Below are 18,026 nucleotides of genomic sequence, written 5' to 3'. Positions count from 1 at the left end.
GAAGAGGTATTGCGGCAAATAGATGAAGAAAGAAGCATTTGGAAAAATATAGTTAAAAGAAGAGACAGACTTATAGGCCACATACTAAGGCATCCTGGAATAGTCGCTTTAATATTGGAAGGACAGGTAGAAGGGAAAAATTGTGTAGGCAGACCACGTTTGGAATATGTAAAACAAATTGTTGGGGATGTAGGATGCAGAGGGTATACTGAAATGAAACGACTAGCACTAGATAGGGAATCTTGGAGAGCTGCATCAAACCAGTCAAATGACTGAAGACAAAAAAAAAAAAAAAAAAATTATTTCACACTCCCTGCAGTTAAATAATAAAAACTCACAATGTAAAAATGTAGCTTAATTGATATTCAGACTTATTTAAAATTACACAACAATAAGTATTATAAAAATTATGTTATTTTTATAATTAAATGTTCCTTTTTTCTTTTTTTTTTTAGAACAGTTTTACATATATTATGACATTTATGTTATGACATTGTTAAACAACACTGTATTCAAATAAAATTAAATATATATAAAATATAATTTTCATCACAATTAATGGCAGTAATTACATCTTGGATGACATTTAATTCCATTTACTCCACACTGGCAACCTCCACTAGTGTCACCTTTACCCTGAAACAAATCAAATTGAAAAGTAATTATTAAAACTTAAAAAGATTATCGGGCTGTTGTGGCTAGTTCGAACTGTGTAAATCCACAGACAGCACATTTACCACTTTATACCTATATGTTAAATAAAATAATAGGTCTGTAAATTAAGTAGAAACACAAAACTAGAAACTGAATTATTTATTCAAATTAACCTAATCTAACCTGCAAAAATCTAATAGCTTCCTCTTCACAACGTGGAAGATCCCAAATTCTAAGTGCACACATATTACTTATAAGTTCACCATTAATCTAACAAATATTTTTATTTTATCATCTTACTGATAAGAAGTAGAACATAATTATTTAATTCACCACCAGTCATGCTGGTTATAACATTCCAATGATAATGGCACTGCTATAATTCACCAGTACTAAGTAGTTTGTTGCTATTTTATACTAGTTTGTTAAAAAATATATTTATAAAATAATATTAGGCAGTTATATATGTTACATAAGTTTAAAAACATAATAAAATGGTCCTAACATCTGTTGTGGACACTGAACTCCAAATTTGCTATTAAGTTGGAATAAACATAATTTTCCTGACATTTTATTTTTTTGTTGTAATAAATTGTTCTGCAAGTTATAGTAGTGTTTAATCGTGTTTTCTTTAGGGTGCTGTACTATCATTTTGAAGCAAAGTTTTTTCCATTATTTGTATTGCGCTTATCTTAGAATATTAATGTGTGCTCATCTATGAATCTATTTTAAGCTGTTATTAAACTGAAAAACAGATATAAATTACCAGTAAAACATTTCCTGCTCCGCTAAAAGAATCTCAGCCTTGTCACTAGATAACAAATGATCCAGATCTTTTTAAGTGAAAACAAAGGAAACATAGTATTAATATTGAAGTATTAAATTAATTATAGGATACAAGGTTACTGATTGCCCTTGCTGAACGCTGGGCTGAAACTTTGTTGGTAACCAAGGAAAAGGCTCAACTTGATTTACAGTATTTCTGCGGAACACAGAAACCCTAATAACAAATACATGATGCCATCCTAATCCACTCTAAAATATTAATATCAATATAATTAAGTTATAAGGTACATAAATGTTATACTAATAAAAATATAAATTATATCATTAATATGATTCAGTAGTACAAGATTAAACCAAGTATATTTATTTTACTTTTTTTTTATCAGTATAATATATAGTAATGATCACAAATCAATGACAATGTATAAAATAGTAATACAATAATGTTATATAAACATTTATGACCATAATATAAATCACAATTTAAAGCACATTAATAAAATACAATAAATAAATTACAATAATTAAGTATAATCTCAATCAATAAAATTATCATTTTAACAATATTCTCAATTAGTAACATGTGAAGTATTTTTTATTTATTTTGAATAAATAATATTCAATTAATTATCAGACACTGGCAGCAAACACAACTTATGCACAAGTCTTCGGAGCTGATTATTAGCAGTCCTTAAATCGATGACTTGAACTAATTGGTATAAACTTTAAACCTGTATAAACTTTAATGATAATTCTGAATTTCCATTGCATTGGTGAACAGTTTTCCTTAGAAATTAATACTAAGTCTCCAATAGATAGTTTACGCAAAGGAAAACACCATTTATTTCTCTGTTGGAGATAATGAAGATTATCCTTAGACCATTGTTTCGAGATGGATTGGACAAATTTCTGGAGTAAACACCAATGACCTAGGCGTTAATGTCAATTTCTTTATAATCCGGTTCAGGTAAAGACATAGGTGGACAACAGTAAAATGGGATGAGAATTAAGACAGGCTTCAACATGTGTTAAAACCGTATACAATTCTTCAAAGTTCAAGATTATTTGTCCTACTACAGATGTAGATGATATTTTATGCTTTTAATTGTTTTCTCCCATAAGCCACCAAAATGGGGTGAAGAAGGTGGATTAAATGACCATGATATGTTTTGTTGGATGAAAAGAGTAATGAGATAAGGGTGTATTAAATTAAGTAATTTTTGATGGAACAGCTTGAAGAAAATGGAAATTTATGTACTTTTTTTAGATAATAAAACAGATGGCGATGTGGATGATAAGATCACTAATAGGTTGAGGAAAGAAGCAGTTTTTTCTGGAGCGTAAAGCATTTGTTAAGAGTTAGGAGGATTTTATCAGTTCCCCAATCGACTTGCTGTAGTTACTTATGTGGTACTGGCATAATATCTTAGGGGGCTTGGAATATATTGAAGCAGGAGATCAATACTGGTCAAAATAAGAAGGGAGAGCATGAGATATTAGGAGAGCTTTGAATGTAAACAAGATGAGAGAAAAAATTGAGAAAATTAGGATGGTTTGGACATTTAAAAAGGCTAAAAAAATGTGAGTTTCCCTAATGAAAGGGGTGGGAGTGGAAGGAAAGTGACTAAGTAACCATGTACTGCTTTATTAGGTTTCAGTGGGAGTGGGTGAAATAGGATGTGAAATTGAATAATAGACTGCAGAAGTTACACAAAGATAGCCAGTGGTAGGTTAAAAATGTGGGATAGCTATATCATTACAAGACATAGTTGAAAAAGTAATAGTAAGTCCACATTATGGTGAACACTTGTGACTTGGCAAAATGGTGATGGTGAAGGAAGGGATCATAAGTTTGATAATTTAAATTTCAGATAAGTATGTCCTGAAGGGTGAGGGTAAAAGGAAAAAGTTAAATTACTGAAACTGAAGTACATGTAAAAAACTAACGAATTCAGACAAAAAAAAGTGACTGAAAAAGTGTAAATAATTCCAGAAACCTTTATAAGGGTGACAGAAAGGTATGTGAGAGAACAAAGATTTTTAGAAAAAAAATATAGATGGTTTTAGCAATTAAAAAAAAAATAAGAGCTTGCAGGAAGTGGAGGAGACCAAAGAAGATGGATTCAAAGAAGGGTGTTAGAAAGAGGAATAATATTGTAAAAGAGTTGTTGAGGAAGAGAAATGGAAGTTTAAGAAATATTCTCTGAGAAGCTGAAAGAGATATATATACAAACACGAAAATGTTTTGCAAATTGATAAAAAATAAAAGACAATCAGTTGGTAGGCAGGATTCATTTAGATTTTTCTAGAGTGTATTGCAAAAGAGAAGAGTATTGAATGACTGGGAGTTTGTAATCTCTGATTACCCAACTCCCAGTCATTCAATACTCAAGTTGGGTAATCAAGTTGGGTAATCAGAGATTACCCAACTTGACTAATCTTACCCATGATCAAGTAGAGATTGATTACTCAATCAAAGATTAAATAGGTTAGATGATATAGTTTTACTGTTCAGAAAAATAAATAAGTCAGTGTAAGAACTACAGAGGAACACCAGTTAGTACAAAAATTCCTTTTTGATATTCTAAAAGAGTGAGATTGATGAAGCATTGAGAGAAAAAAATGTGATTTTCACTGAAATAGAAGCAATATTGAATTAATTTTTATTGCTTATCAGCTGTTTAAGAAGAACTATGAGTATCAGAGTAATATGGTCACATTATTCATTGCCAACGAAGATAACTTAGCAAACAGTTAAAGGGAGTCTGTCCAAAGCATCCTCAATTAGGGACAGAAAGAACAATCATGAGATACTTTCATTAGTTTATATATACAATATAATATTCTTTCAGTCTCCACAAAGGACAGAATTGAAGAAACACTAATAACTTAAATTTTTTACTTCATCAAAATGCTGTCGAGCCTAAGCCCATCCTCAGTGATATCTTTCTTAAACTGTTTACAATTTACACAATAACTCTATTAGCTTTTTACATTTTATAAAAATTGTTTGTTTAAAATAAAAATAAATTTTAAAAATGTTAAAAACTTTAAAAACATTTAAAATATATTTAGAACAAATATTTGTTCAGTCAAGAATGAAAAAGTGTACTTTCATCTCAAATCAAAATAGAAAGAGCACTAATTACAGATTTATACACAATCATCAGATATTGGGGTTAGAATTAATTCTGGAAGTGACAGGATGGTCTTACATAGCTAATTTGAAACAAGGAAGTGTGTTGTCATCAGTCACTTGTTATTTAATACAATAATGTTTTATCAGTGGAAGATGACAAATCTTGATTTTTAGTGATTTAAGCAAAAAATCACTGGCATACCCAAAAACCTAGTGTAGATGTCAGATGTGTGTGCATGTAAAAAAAATAAGTTGAATCTCAGCCTATACTGATTTACACCGATTGAAACATCACTGCAGTCATTACAGCCAATTCAACTCTTGTTTCCAATATTGCAATTAATATCTCAAATAAAAAAACTACAATAACTGAGGATTAATTAATTATAACTGTTTAATGGTTTGTATGAACTGATTTTTTAATTTTTCTACCCATAATATTTTTTTTTTTTAATTAGTAGAACCTGTTATTAATTGATTAAAAAAACTGTAGTAGGAAAATAGAAGTAAACACAGAATTTTCTTTTTTATTCCAAATAATTTTTTTTTATTCAAAGTGTTCAATACTTTAAATGATAAAAGCAGATGTTATGACAAATTAAGTTTATTTTTTTAGTAGTTTCTGGTTATTAATTCCTGCTCATGATCCAGTTCAAAATTCTTATTTTATCAATGCCATATTCACCCAGTCAAACAGGGAAGCTGGGTAGTTAAACATAGTTTAATTTGTTAGTTGCATTTTCTAGGATATTATTAATTTCATCCAGGAATAAATACACTACTTTTCAAGTGAAGAAAGTTTTGCTGGAGTAGTAAGTATTATTATTAGGCATTATTCTTGAATATTTCTCCATATTTATTGCATGTTGGTAAGTATGTTTTCATTATATTGATACTGTTTGTGTATTGGATACACTGTATTGACTAAATGATGACGCTGATAAATGGAACTAATAGTCAAACGTAGATATGGTCACATGAATCTGTTACGCTGTTTGCTTTTATGTAGCTCTTTCTTGATAACTCTCATTTTCCCCAACTCCTACTGCTTTATTTTCTATTCTCTATTCTTTCTTCATCATTTAAAAATGTAACAATTTTCAAAATTATCTAAATTCTAAGAGTTTTCATTAAATTTTTTTTAATGACACATCAAACCAAATTGTATAATTAAATACGTAAAAAACGTTATTTCAAAAAGTTTGCAGTTTTTATTTCATTATCCTCTGTGGCTGTACTACATACTTAATATGTGATACAGTAAATCTAAGTTTTATAACATAGTTGGCTAATGTGCCTTAGTTTATTTTGCTTGCCTCTTGGTGTGAGTTGGTGAGCAGATGAGTGGGAGTGTATAGAATGGGGAATAGAATGAACCATTATGTGGTATAAGACAATGTTGACTTTCTATCAATTTGCATTATTTGGCTTTTCTGCTGCACGTAGAAATACACGCATATGTGCTTGAGTGCACACACATGCATGCAAGTGTGTGCATGTGCACACATACACATACAATATAAATTCATCTTAACACACTTGAATATTATGAACTATACAAATATACAACAATGGTGTATATTAAATGAAAATATGCAGTTTAATTCATACACATGTTTTGACTATAAAAATGTTAATTAAATAAATGTTAATAATAAATAAAATAAATCTTAATAAAATAAAAAAACACTGTCAACAGTAATATTAGCTGACGCTAGTATGTAAACAGCAGCAGCAGTTACTGTAGATAGACAAAATATAACTGAAAACATTTTATTATTCAGTTTGGTTGGTGTTTCATCACTAAAGTTTTATTTCAAACTAATATCATTACGTCAGACTGTCATGGACAAGAACGTAGGAAATTTTGTTTTTTTAATGTTGACTAGTCTATGCATAACAGCACAACAGTTGTAATCAGTGTTAAATGCTTACAGAGAGCTCTAAGTATTAAAAGTACTTCATCCATTTTCTCCTACAAAACTCATCACCTCGAGTAATTGTACAAAAATGTTTATTTTATCAATAATTTTTTTCATTAGTTACAAAAAAAAAGTTAAATTTGTTTGAACTTTGTTTGGATGTTTATTACAGAACTTATATTAAAATCAATATATATTGCTGCAAAGAAAGAATTTTGGATAAATTTTCTCACCAGAGGACCCCAGCGTGGTCCACGTGTGACCCAACATATTTCAGTCTTGCACATAGAACATCGTAACCAATCACAACCCCACTTTTTCATTAAAATTACTTGGCATGTTGGACATTTCATTGCTTCTCCTCTGTCAACCATCTCCTGTAATTGAATAAGATTTTTATGCATCACCATTTTTTTCATAATTTATTATATGTAACATATTTCTATAAAACAGTTATTAGTAATCTAGCAAATAAAAATAAGCATTTGTAAAAATTAATTTTTTTCTTTTTACCGTTTTATTATTTTTTATCTATGTTTAGTGCTTTTGGAGAGAGATATCTGTTTCATTGAATTTGTATACAAAAATTTAGATTAAAAATATAGTTAAAAAATGTATAAATATAGTTATGTTCACCATTTGTCACTGATATAAAATGAACTATTGAAATGAGAGTAGTTAAAATTAAAGTAATAATTTTAAACTTCATACATTGTGTAAGTTTATTATTTTGGTACCCTATTTGAGGTAAAAAATAAGAATAAAAATAAATAATACTTTATTAATAATGGAGACGCTTACCTCTAACATTTCATTTGTTCGTCTTGCATCAGCATTAGTTTCAGAATCTTGTTTTGCACGTTCTTGAAATTGCTTACAGTTTATTCCAGCATGTATCGCCTGAAACAGAAAATAATCTGTTCAGTAGATAAAAAATTAATGATTTACATGATGTATGACAAATACATATGCATGATGTAAAAAGTTAATTTTCTGTTTATGTTCTTAACTGGTAATTGAAGTAATAATAAGACAGATAACTGATTATCATAAATCTTCATTGATATAATTAGTTATATTTTATTTAAAATGCTTAACTTATTTCAGTTAGTTGGGAAACAAATTTTGTTTCATACCCATTACAATAGAAAGAGCAATATAACATTAAATCATAAAATCATTAACATAAAATAATTTTTTTTTCATCTTTTATAACTGCATAGGATCACTTTAATCAGTCCATTATTCTAGTCTCTTCGAAGGGACTGTACAGGCCTGTGGCCCTCCCAGTACTTTTTCACACATTTCAATCTCTGTCTCCTTTTTGGTGTTGAAAATGTTCGTGTTGTGAGTTTCTTTCTTGTAAGTGTCAAGTGAGTGTTTTTGTCCTTGATTTTTTCATTTAATTTCATCTTTTCTTGTGTAAGATGGCCAATTTCCATCAAATCCTTTCTTATTTCTCTGATCCATCTCCATCTCTCTGATCGTCTTGGTGTTTTTTGAGTTGAGATTGTACTGTACCAGTTGTTTCAGAAGTCTTGAATCTTGTTTTCTTATGATGTGCCCAAAGAATCCTAGTTAGTCTCTTCTTATACATGGTGTCAGTGACGGGTTCTAACTCTTTGTATGTGTCTTGTTTGGGGATGATCCATCTCTGTCGATCTTTCTGGTACGTTTTATTGATGCAGGATCTTGCAGTTCTTCTTTGGACTTTCTGGAGTCTGTCAGTCTTTGGTTCTTTGTTCAGGTGAATATTGTTTCTGCTGTACACATGACTTCCGGTTTTATACTGCAGTGTCTTATTTTTGCATTTATGGATGGACATTTTATACTTTGGTGTATCAGGTCTAATTTTTGTGCTTTAGCTAGTTTGTTTGTTCCTGTTTTGATTGAGGTTTTTTCATTTATGTTGTTTGTTATAATTTCTCCGAGGTATTTCAACTGGGTTACTATTTTGACTTTATTACTGTTTATGTTTACTTCTTTTAATTCTGTTGGTTTTTGAGGCATAATTTCTCTCTTTTTAAATGATATTTTGAGGCCAATTTTTTGTGTAATGTTTTGAAGTTCTAATATTTGTGTTTTAATTCATCATTGTCGTTTGCTAGCAGTGCCAAGTTGTTGGCAAAACTAAGGCAGTTTGTTTTGGTTTTTGGCATATTTTAATTTTTGTGAGGCATTTTTTGAGCCAATCCCTCATTACCGTTTTTGGAGCACAGGTGAATAGTAGAGGTGAGAGTCCATAGCCTTGGCGCAGTCCTGTCTTGATTTCAAAATGGTTCTGAAAGTTTGACTTTAAATTTCACTTTTGACTTAGTATTTTAAATAATTAAATAAAATTTACTTTGATAATTTTTTTTAAATTTATGACAGAAATACAATAAATTATTTGAAAAATTGTTATTTCAATGTTGGCAATATAACAACAACAGCTGATCAACAACATGCATATTGTATTAGTGTTTAAATCATTCTGTAAGGTGCATTAAGTATACTGGGTTCTGTGACCTGTGCTGTTGTTAGCGAAGGTTTTCTGTGAATTTTAGTTTGAGTGCAATGGGTTTGCCATTGAGGTAATGCATTACTTATTTACAAAGAGGAATATGCTGATGTAGTATTCATTTTGGGTGTGTGTAATGCTAATCCTACAGCTTCTGCAGTAGGATATGAAATACGTTTACAGAATCACAGGTTTCCAGATCCCAAAACAATTAGTGTGACTTTTCACAATCCTCAGGAAATAGGTTCACTACCTAATACTTGTAGTAGCTACGAACAATCTGCAACTTAAGGATAGGCCTGAAGAACTAAAAAGAGCAATAAAAGCAATACAGAAACGTGTCAAGAAATGTGTTGAAAGTGGCGCGGTCAATCTTGAACACTTTATAAACTGGTACATATAATGCACTTTGGTCTAGTGTACTGTTTCTAAATAAAATTCAAATTTTTCTCTGGTTTATTCAACTTATCTTACAACATTTTGTTCAAAATTAAATTCTCTACAAGTTCTGTTTAAAAGTTTTATGTGTTTATTACCCCATTTAACAAAGTTATTGCATGTCAGACATAAAAAACAGAGTTTTTTACCCCAATTTATTGTTTTTCCCCAGATTTCTCAAAAACTACTATATGTACGGTTCTTGGACCTATTTTATTTGAATGTTTAGGTCAAAAACCATAAGCAATCACTAATTCTGCCCCTTAATTAACATCCTAAAAATTTCAGTACAACGTCAAATCTTTCTCTTGTATTTATTTTCAAATAAAGCATTTTAAGATGTATGTTTATATGAACTTTTTCAAATACATTCACGAGTAGTATAAGTTATGAAAGTTCCTGGAGAAAGATCCATATATATATATGTATATATAGATGTTCTAACTTATATACTAAAAATATTCCTTGGTGGAATAAATGCTTCTCATTGAAATATGGTTAAGTCAATATTTTTCTTACTACAAAATTATATTACCTTGCAACAGGCTCACTATCAATCTATTATCAGGTGTTTAGAAATTCCTCAGGTAATCAGCTAACTAAAATATTCAAAAACCAAAGATTCCATCTTAAAAAATAATTACCTCTATCAGGGCCGTATTTAGATGAAAAGAGGCCCTAGGCTATTCCACTTATAAGGCCCTTTCACCTCCCATTTTTAAGTTTGTAAATTACATGAGAGATAATAAAATACATCATTACTGTGATATATATCAATATGTTAAATGAAACATGTTGTGATTGGTACTAACCTTTATAAAAAATGTGGCACGGATAATAAATTAAAAAAATTCAAAAACACTTATTTGGACATTTATTCTCAGCACCATATGTAGTACTTGTAACAATAACTAATTAAACATAACACACAGTATTTACAAAGAAACAAAATTCAAATAATGGAAATCTTTGACTACGAAAATAAAATATGCAATAAAAATTATCATATTTTCTATCAAATTAAATTAAATATATTCAGTAAATTGAAGATTAAACCAAATTCAATTCAGATAAATTTATTTCATAATAATTCACATTTAAAGTTTAAGTATGAATTATTATGAATTTTAAGTCTTAAACTAAACCAAAAATGGAACTTTATTCAAACAAAATCCAGATCACAAAAAGAAAATATCAAATTGTATATCACATTAAATTTTATGTCAATAGTTATTTTATTTAAAAACTGATTCAATCCAAGTATACATTTAAAATGAAATAGTAGATCAGAAGAATTTCTTTCTAAACTTTTCACACAGAATTTTTCTATAAGTTTATCAAAATCTATTTTTCTGAAGGTCTCATTTTCAATCCACAAAATACTCAATGAAGACAACCTCGTCTGAGTCATTGTGCTTCTCAATTGATTTTTGATATTTTTAAGTCTTGATAATGACCTTTCTCCAGTTCAATTAGTGACTATTAAACTGAGAAACAGCTGTAAGATTGATTCCACATTGGGGAAGGACACTTGAATATTATTTGATATAAGTTTGTATGTGACAATTTGGAATTTTTTGAAGGCTTATGCGTTTGTCTCACATATATGTGGAAATGAAATAGTTCTTCAGTAAGATTTTGGTTTACATCTTCTGGGTATTCTTGCATTAATAACTCAACACCTCTTTGAAGTTCTAACTTTGATAATGTAAGATCGGCAAGAAAGGAAAATATTTTCACTACATCATCATAAAAAGAAGCTCTTCTTCCTAAATTTGATTCTAGTGCATTTAATATAGGAATAAATGATTTAATCCTAAATTTATCTGCTGAAGAGAGTTCGTATAAGGCATCAGGGTTAGATGAATTTTCGTAATTCCCTTGCCTTTTACTTCTTATTGTCCTTCTGGCAGTTCTATATTCAGTATTTGGCAATGTGTTTTTTGCTTGTTGCTCAAGAGCATCAAAATCTTCCCAAATTTCACGTAAAATATCCAAAAGTGACCAATTTGCACAACTACTAAGTAAAATATTAGGGCTTTGAAGAATTTTATTTACTCTTGAAAAATGTCTAAGTATTCGATTCCAGAAATGGAGCATAAACAAAAATTCAAATTCTTCCATCTTCTCTAAAAGATTGTTGGCCCTCAATCTAGCATCACCCTTTGTATTATTATCTGAATGTAAATAATTGAGTCCATCGGTGATATCATTGTAATTTTCTAAAATAGCTTCTGTAGCTTTTGCGTCTGCCTCCCACCAAGTGTCTGATAAATATTTAGGCACTTTAGAATAAGGTTCAAATGTGATTTCAGAACTGCCCATCTTTTTTTGGAAGAGAAAAAAAGATATAAACTTCGTTCACAACACCAAAAAAACAATCAACAGCTTAAACTTAAAGAGTGACCAGCGCATGGAACAAATCTTACAAACCTGTTTTTTACAATAATTTTTTGCTGCATACCATTGTATATACCAGCCAGCCATATTGGCTGCATTATCATAAGACTGTCCTCTTTCCCGTGAGTGATCTTTTAACTCAAGGAAAGTAAAAAATCTCTCAGTTGGCAAATTGTCTTCAGGTGACACATATCTAATAATTAAGGTCAACTGATCAGTATGGGATATGTCAGAAGTGGAATCTACTGAAAAGCTAAAATAGCCAGCCATTTTTCACTTCTGCCACAATTGTGTCTTTCACTTTATTTGCCATAAGGTGAATAATTTCCTCACATATAGTTTTAGACAGATATGAAGGTTTTCCTGAGCCAGAATTTCCATATCGATCGATATGATCTTTTAAAAATGGATCGAATTTTTCTACTAGTTCTAGAAGACTAAAGTAATTGCTGTTATTTGGAATTCCAAACTTTTCATTGTCTCCTCTAAATGGTAAGCCTTGCTCTGCAAGAGTGTAAATTACAGCAAAAACTCTTTCTATAATCTAACGCCAGTATTGCTGCTCTTTTCTTATTTCTTCCTCAAGCTTTGAAGTTAAAGTTTTCCCTTTTGCTCTTGTTAAGTACGTTAACGTACTATAATTCCTATGCTTAACTAAATCATAATTCCTATGATTTTCCGAATTTTCATGAGTTTGAATGATAGCAGGGTTTTTCCAATTATTAAACCCTTCAGAAGTTAACGCTGTTGCAGAAGATGCAATATTTGGAAAGAGTTTACAAACAAAGCAAAAAACGCGGCCTTTTGAGGGAGAGTACACAAGCCATTTTAGGGTATATTTTTCTCCATTGGCTTTTGTTGAATAAAAAATTACTTTTGTACAAAATCTGGATTGATTCTTATATTCTCGCTTAGAATTTAAAAATGGTCCACAGTGATACTGAACTTGAGAAGGATAGAGAAATGTGATACATCATTCTGCGATAAATTTTTCCACACGCCAACATCTGTTACAGTAGACATATATTTGACATCACTATCTAAATTTGCATATCTTGAACTTGGTATTTATCATTAGGTGTCTGAAAAAAAATTCTGAATATTCGTATTATTTTCTTGTGGCTCGTTTGTATATTCGTGTTCAGTAAGTTGCTCTCGAATTAGTTCCATAGTTTTCTTGCGTTTGCAAGCACCACTTTCAAATCTTTTACTCATTCTTATATTAGAATATAGAACAAAATATTTGAGTTATTAATTATTGTGCATAAATAAAAGTTATTTATTATTAATACAAAAAATAACATTTTACGTATTTGAACTGTGGTAAGTTTTCTTTTGTTTATCGAAATTTTCGATAAACAATTCATTTTCGAATAATAAATTGAACTAAAACAAAAACTCATTTCCATGTATAGCGCGTCTCTTATAACAGTCATTGTTTATAAAATAATAAATCATAATTTCTGAATTTCAAACACTAATCAGTTTAAAAAATATTTTCAAAATATCTTTAATTCAGTAATGAAACTAAATTATCATTTTTCAATCAAGACTGTATGGAACTGTTATTTTGTCTCATTATAAAACATAGCAATAATGAATTATATATATATATATATATATATATATATATATATATATATATATAAAATCATGAAAATATAAAATAAAGCACGTAATATACATTTTAAAATATACAAATTAAGAACTTACCTAGAATTCCGCAAAATGAAGATATTGTCACAAAAAATGTTTCAATATTCTATAAACACTTCATGAAAGTATTGAACCTACTGAACTCAAAAGGCGAGAATCAAATGATCGTGTACGCAATCCTAAAATAAGAATCTTTTCTAATAACACTAACACGTGTTTCATATTATCGAAGTAACACAAATATAACCGAACGTCGGAATATCAATAGGTCTGTTCCAATCTACACCAATCTGCACTTTATTTATGCCAGAACAAACCAGAGCTTAGTCATAAGGCACGTCAATATTTGCCATCTAATATATACAAACGAACAGACCCAACGGGCCGAACGCGTTGATCTTAACCAATACATTTTTGTGTTTGTTTATTAGTCATATGCGTAGAATTTCTCCTTATTTTCGGTCCAGTGTTTTAGTGTTCACTGTTTTTAGAATAGTCTAATTTTAATTTTGCTAACAATTTGAATGTAGGCCCCACTTGATCTTGAGGCCCTAGGCTGAAGCCTAGTTAGCCTATAGGAAACTCCGACCCTGACCTCTATGTTATTGTAACAATTTGCTAATTAGAGAATATAAATTATATTAAAAACTTAGTCATACCTGACATGTAAGGCAGTTTGTATGTTTGCAGACTGGACATAGAAATTCATTGACATTGTCTTCAAAAATACACCATCCAGGACAGTCTGGTGTCTTACAATGAAATGCATTGCCAATTTTATTTTCAGCTTCTGCTACAGATTTTGCTAAATGTTGTTCATAAACATCTGGTGGAACCAGCTGCAAAAAAACATCGTTAATTACACTGGGAAAAAAAAAAAAAAAATTTTGTCTTAGGAGGAAAATTATGTGATTCTGATAGTATTTTTTTCCTGAATTCAAACATGAAATCGGTTTTTCCCATCATGCAAGGTTTAATAGAGTCAGGAATTTATAATTTCAAACATTTTAATTTTCTTTCTACATCCTTAATTACACAATATTCAAATGTTTGACTCACCTAGAAAGTAAGAAATGATGATTTTCTACTATATTTTGCCTGTGGAGCATCCCTCTTGATGGTCCAACAATAATCAGCCAGCATATTAGGATTCCATTTGACTTTATTTCTTTTCCATAGCTGAAATCTCCTGATTAAAGTGTTCCCCATGCTCATCGCTCACTGCACCAAGATTTTCCGGGAAGAAATCAAGGTGCAAGTACAGGAAGCGTACTTTTGCAAACATATTACAACCCAAATTTTTATAAGATGTTATAATATCGTTGACAATATCGCAGCAACTTTCCGCCTTTCGATTTCCCAAAAAATTCTGAGTAACATTTTTGAATGCTTGCCAAGCTGCTTTCTCCATGGATTCAGTAGTTCCTCAAACTTTTCATTATGCATTAGTGATTATATCTATGGACCAACCTTCTTTAATTTTTGCATCATGAAACCCAGAGTATTGTCCATGGCCTTGACAAAATTCTTCATTAATCCTAGTTTGATATCTAATAGAGGTAATACACATTTTTAGGATTACACAATAGGTCGATTTTTCTGTTTAGGAATAAGTGATTTGTGTTTAGGCCATTCTTTTTCTAATGAAATGGTTTTTTTCTGTCCATACTATCCCATTCACACAAAAAACAACAGTACTTTGCATAACCAAGCTGCAGACAAAGAATAAGTGCAATTACCTTCAAATCACCATAAATATTCCATTCATACATATTGAAGCTTTTTCAATATAAATTTAAAGTTTTCATATGTTTCCTTCATACTAGTAGAGTGAGCCACAGGTACTGATGGGAATTTGTAGCCATTATGCAGAAGCATAGCTTTTAAACTAGCTTTAGAAGAAACAATGAACAAGCACCATTCTGTTGGGTTATGTTCATTACAAAGTGTCTCCATAAGAGAAAAAATGTCATGTCATTACAAAACACTAAGCCATTTTCTTCAGAAAAATAATCTAAATTCAGAATGATGATTATGATAAGTAAATATCTTTGTATTCTTTTGAAGAAGATTCATCTTTTTAGCTAGGAGGCAAGCATTTCAGACTGTTTTTTGGATAACTTTAAATCTCATATGAGATCGTTAAGATTTTCTTGAGTCAGTATGTTTCTTTTTCTTCCTTACTTCCATTAGACTCTGAGCTCTCTTCATCTAATGTCACATATTCTGGGCAATTCTTCGCATTGCATCTCATTGCAGATCTGAAGTTAGGGCATACCACACTGTATGTTTTGATTTTGACGTAATCCTTTTAATGTTTGTTAAGCAGAAATAACATGCAGAATTATCTTTGGGTTCCCTACAAATCACAGGGATAGCAAATGGCATGTGGCTTGTGCCATTTTTCCATGCATTGAAAAGTCTAGAACACAATAAACAACAGATATGTGGGGCTCTAGCTCTTGTTTGGTCCCCGACTTTACAAACAAAATAAAGTTCATAACACTTTTTTACTAACAGACTAAGGTTTCACCTTTGGGACTTGAGTGTTACTTAACCACATACATAACAAAAATTGTAAGGATGATTTAAACAAACTGTAGGTATTTTGTAAGTAACAACTAATTAAAAGAAATACAGTTGTAATAATTCAAACACACACAGCACTCACAATGATGTGTTTACTGGTCCACTACTATCTCACAACTGGCATCGTTCTGATGAATGTGTGCTACATTACTTCACATTTGTACATGTCTATACACATCTGAATGTACACAACAGTATCAATGCTACCCTTTGAGTTAACTCATTCGGTTGCATCACATTTACAATACTCTAGAAGCTTTTATTTGACAATGAACAAATGGAAGAAAAATATTTTAAAATATTTAAAAAAAATAAAATAAAGAAACTGATTGATGGAAAAATTCCAAATACTTATTTGAAAACAGGATAAAAAAATTTCTTTAACTACATCTATTGGTACTCGTGAGACAAAAATCATATTGACTAGTGCTATTGAAACATATAAAATTAGCATAATAGCAATTTCTTTAACTAATATGAAACTATTTTTTAAAATTTTATTTTGAGGTTATGCACAATTGGTTATTGAGCTTCAAGGTTCAGTAAAAGAATCAACTGCCGACAGTTGATTGGTGTAGCCTCATTCCAACTATTCCAGAAGAAGTAGTGTGATTAATGAACCTAACTGCTGAAGTAGAATGATTAGAATGAAGCAGGTACACAAATGATTAAAAGTAACAACCTGCCATTTTTCTTTTCATTTATTAATAAAGAGTTCACTCTGAATTGTCAATTATTATTATAATACAATTCAACGAACATGTTATTTTCCAGTGGTGTATATTAAAACATTCTTGCTAACAAAACAAAATTAAACACTGAATAATAAATTGTCTCTGACCAAATTTTATTTTTGTTTATAATTTTTACTAACTTCGGTCAACAATTTTTAACAATAAAATAAAATGCTGTAGCAGTTTATGAATAATAAAAATCATATGATTTCCTTGTACGCCTATTAAATTACATATACACATTTTTATAATGAAAAGTACATAAAATTTTATTTCAATAATAACTTCTGATATTTTTTCATATATATGTTTTTTTTATTGTTATTATTGAATTATTATTTATTGTAATTTTTTTTACAATCAGAAGTTAATAATTATTATAAATCAATATTTTTAAATTAAAAAAAAGTTGAAAAAAAAGGATATGAAGTCTGATTTGAACTGATGTGCTTTCCTTTGTAAGATCCAAATATTTCATTAATTAAAATTTTATTTGGCTATAATTCTGGAACCAATGAAAATAAGTACCAGTTATGATATATCGTTGAAAAGCTTTCAATGAGGGCTTATTACTGTTTTTGAACTGTTAGATTGAGTGAATTGTTTTGTCCATATGAATAGGTGGTTCGTGGATGATGGCAATAGTGTAGTTGAAAAATCAAAATGGTGTATCAGGTTTGTGTATTTTAGGGTGTGCTGTTTGTCTGAGGAAACTTCTATTATGTTGTTTATTAGTTGTTTTAATTTTATATGAAATGTTGATGTAGTTATTTTATTTATAGATCAAATCAAATTTTAGTAATCTTTTTTTAATGCCTTCTTATGTGGTGTGTCATTTTGTATTATTAATATTATTTCTGTGGAAATCTAATTCTAATCTTTTATGTAGCTAATCTGGGAAAGTTTATTAATCTTTCCCTCTAACCATGTGGAATTATTTATTTTCTTATTCCTCAAACAGGTTTCCAAAATTTAATCATAGAAAAGTCATCAGCATATGAAACATATGTAATAAATCTGACAGTTAATATAAATAAAATAAAATCATCGCAAATCAGCTGATTTCAAAGTCGAGAGTTCTACGGTTCAAATCCTAGTAAAGGAAGTTATTTTTATATGGATTTTAATACTAGATCGTGGATACCGGTGTTCTTTGGTGGTTAGGTTTCAATAAACCATACATCTCAGGAATGGTCAACCTGATACTG

At 29.8% G+C, this 18,026-nt stretch overlaps 1 protein-coding gene across 1 annotated transcript in view; it reads right to left on the bottom strand.

The window, feature by feature from the left end:
* Positions 1-342: 342 nt before the first annotated feature.
* Positions 343-18,026, bottom strand: part of LOC142319512 (uncharacterized) — an 87,330-nt gene continuing 69,646 nt past the window's right edge. Inside the window, exons 12-15 of the mRNA XM_075356871.1 lie at positions 14,155-14,334; positions 7,303-7,401; positions 6,735-6,878; positions 343-636 (exon numbers count right to left, since the gene is read on the bottom strand). Coding sequence (XP_075212986.1) covers positions 556-636; positions 6,735-6,878; positions 7,303-7,401; positions 14,155-14,334 — 504 coding nt within the window. The 3' untranslated portion in view covers positions 343-555. The remainder of the gene's footprint in view (positions 637-6,734; positions 6,879-7,302; positions 7,402-14,154; positions 14,335-18,026) is intronic.

Source organism: Lycorma delicatula, chromosome 2 (assembly GCF_047948215.1).
Source record: "Lycorma delicatula isolate Av1 chromosome 2, ASM4794821v1, whole genome shotgun sequence".
Lineage (NCBI taxonomy): Eukaryota > Metazoa > Arthropoda > Insecta > Hemiptera > Fulgoridae > Lycorma > Lycorma delicatula.
Note: the sequence above shows the minus strand (reverse complement) of the source record. Positions and strands in the feature narration are given on the sequence as shown.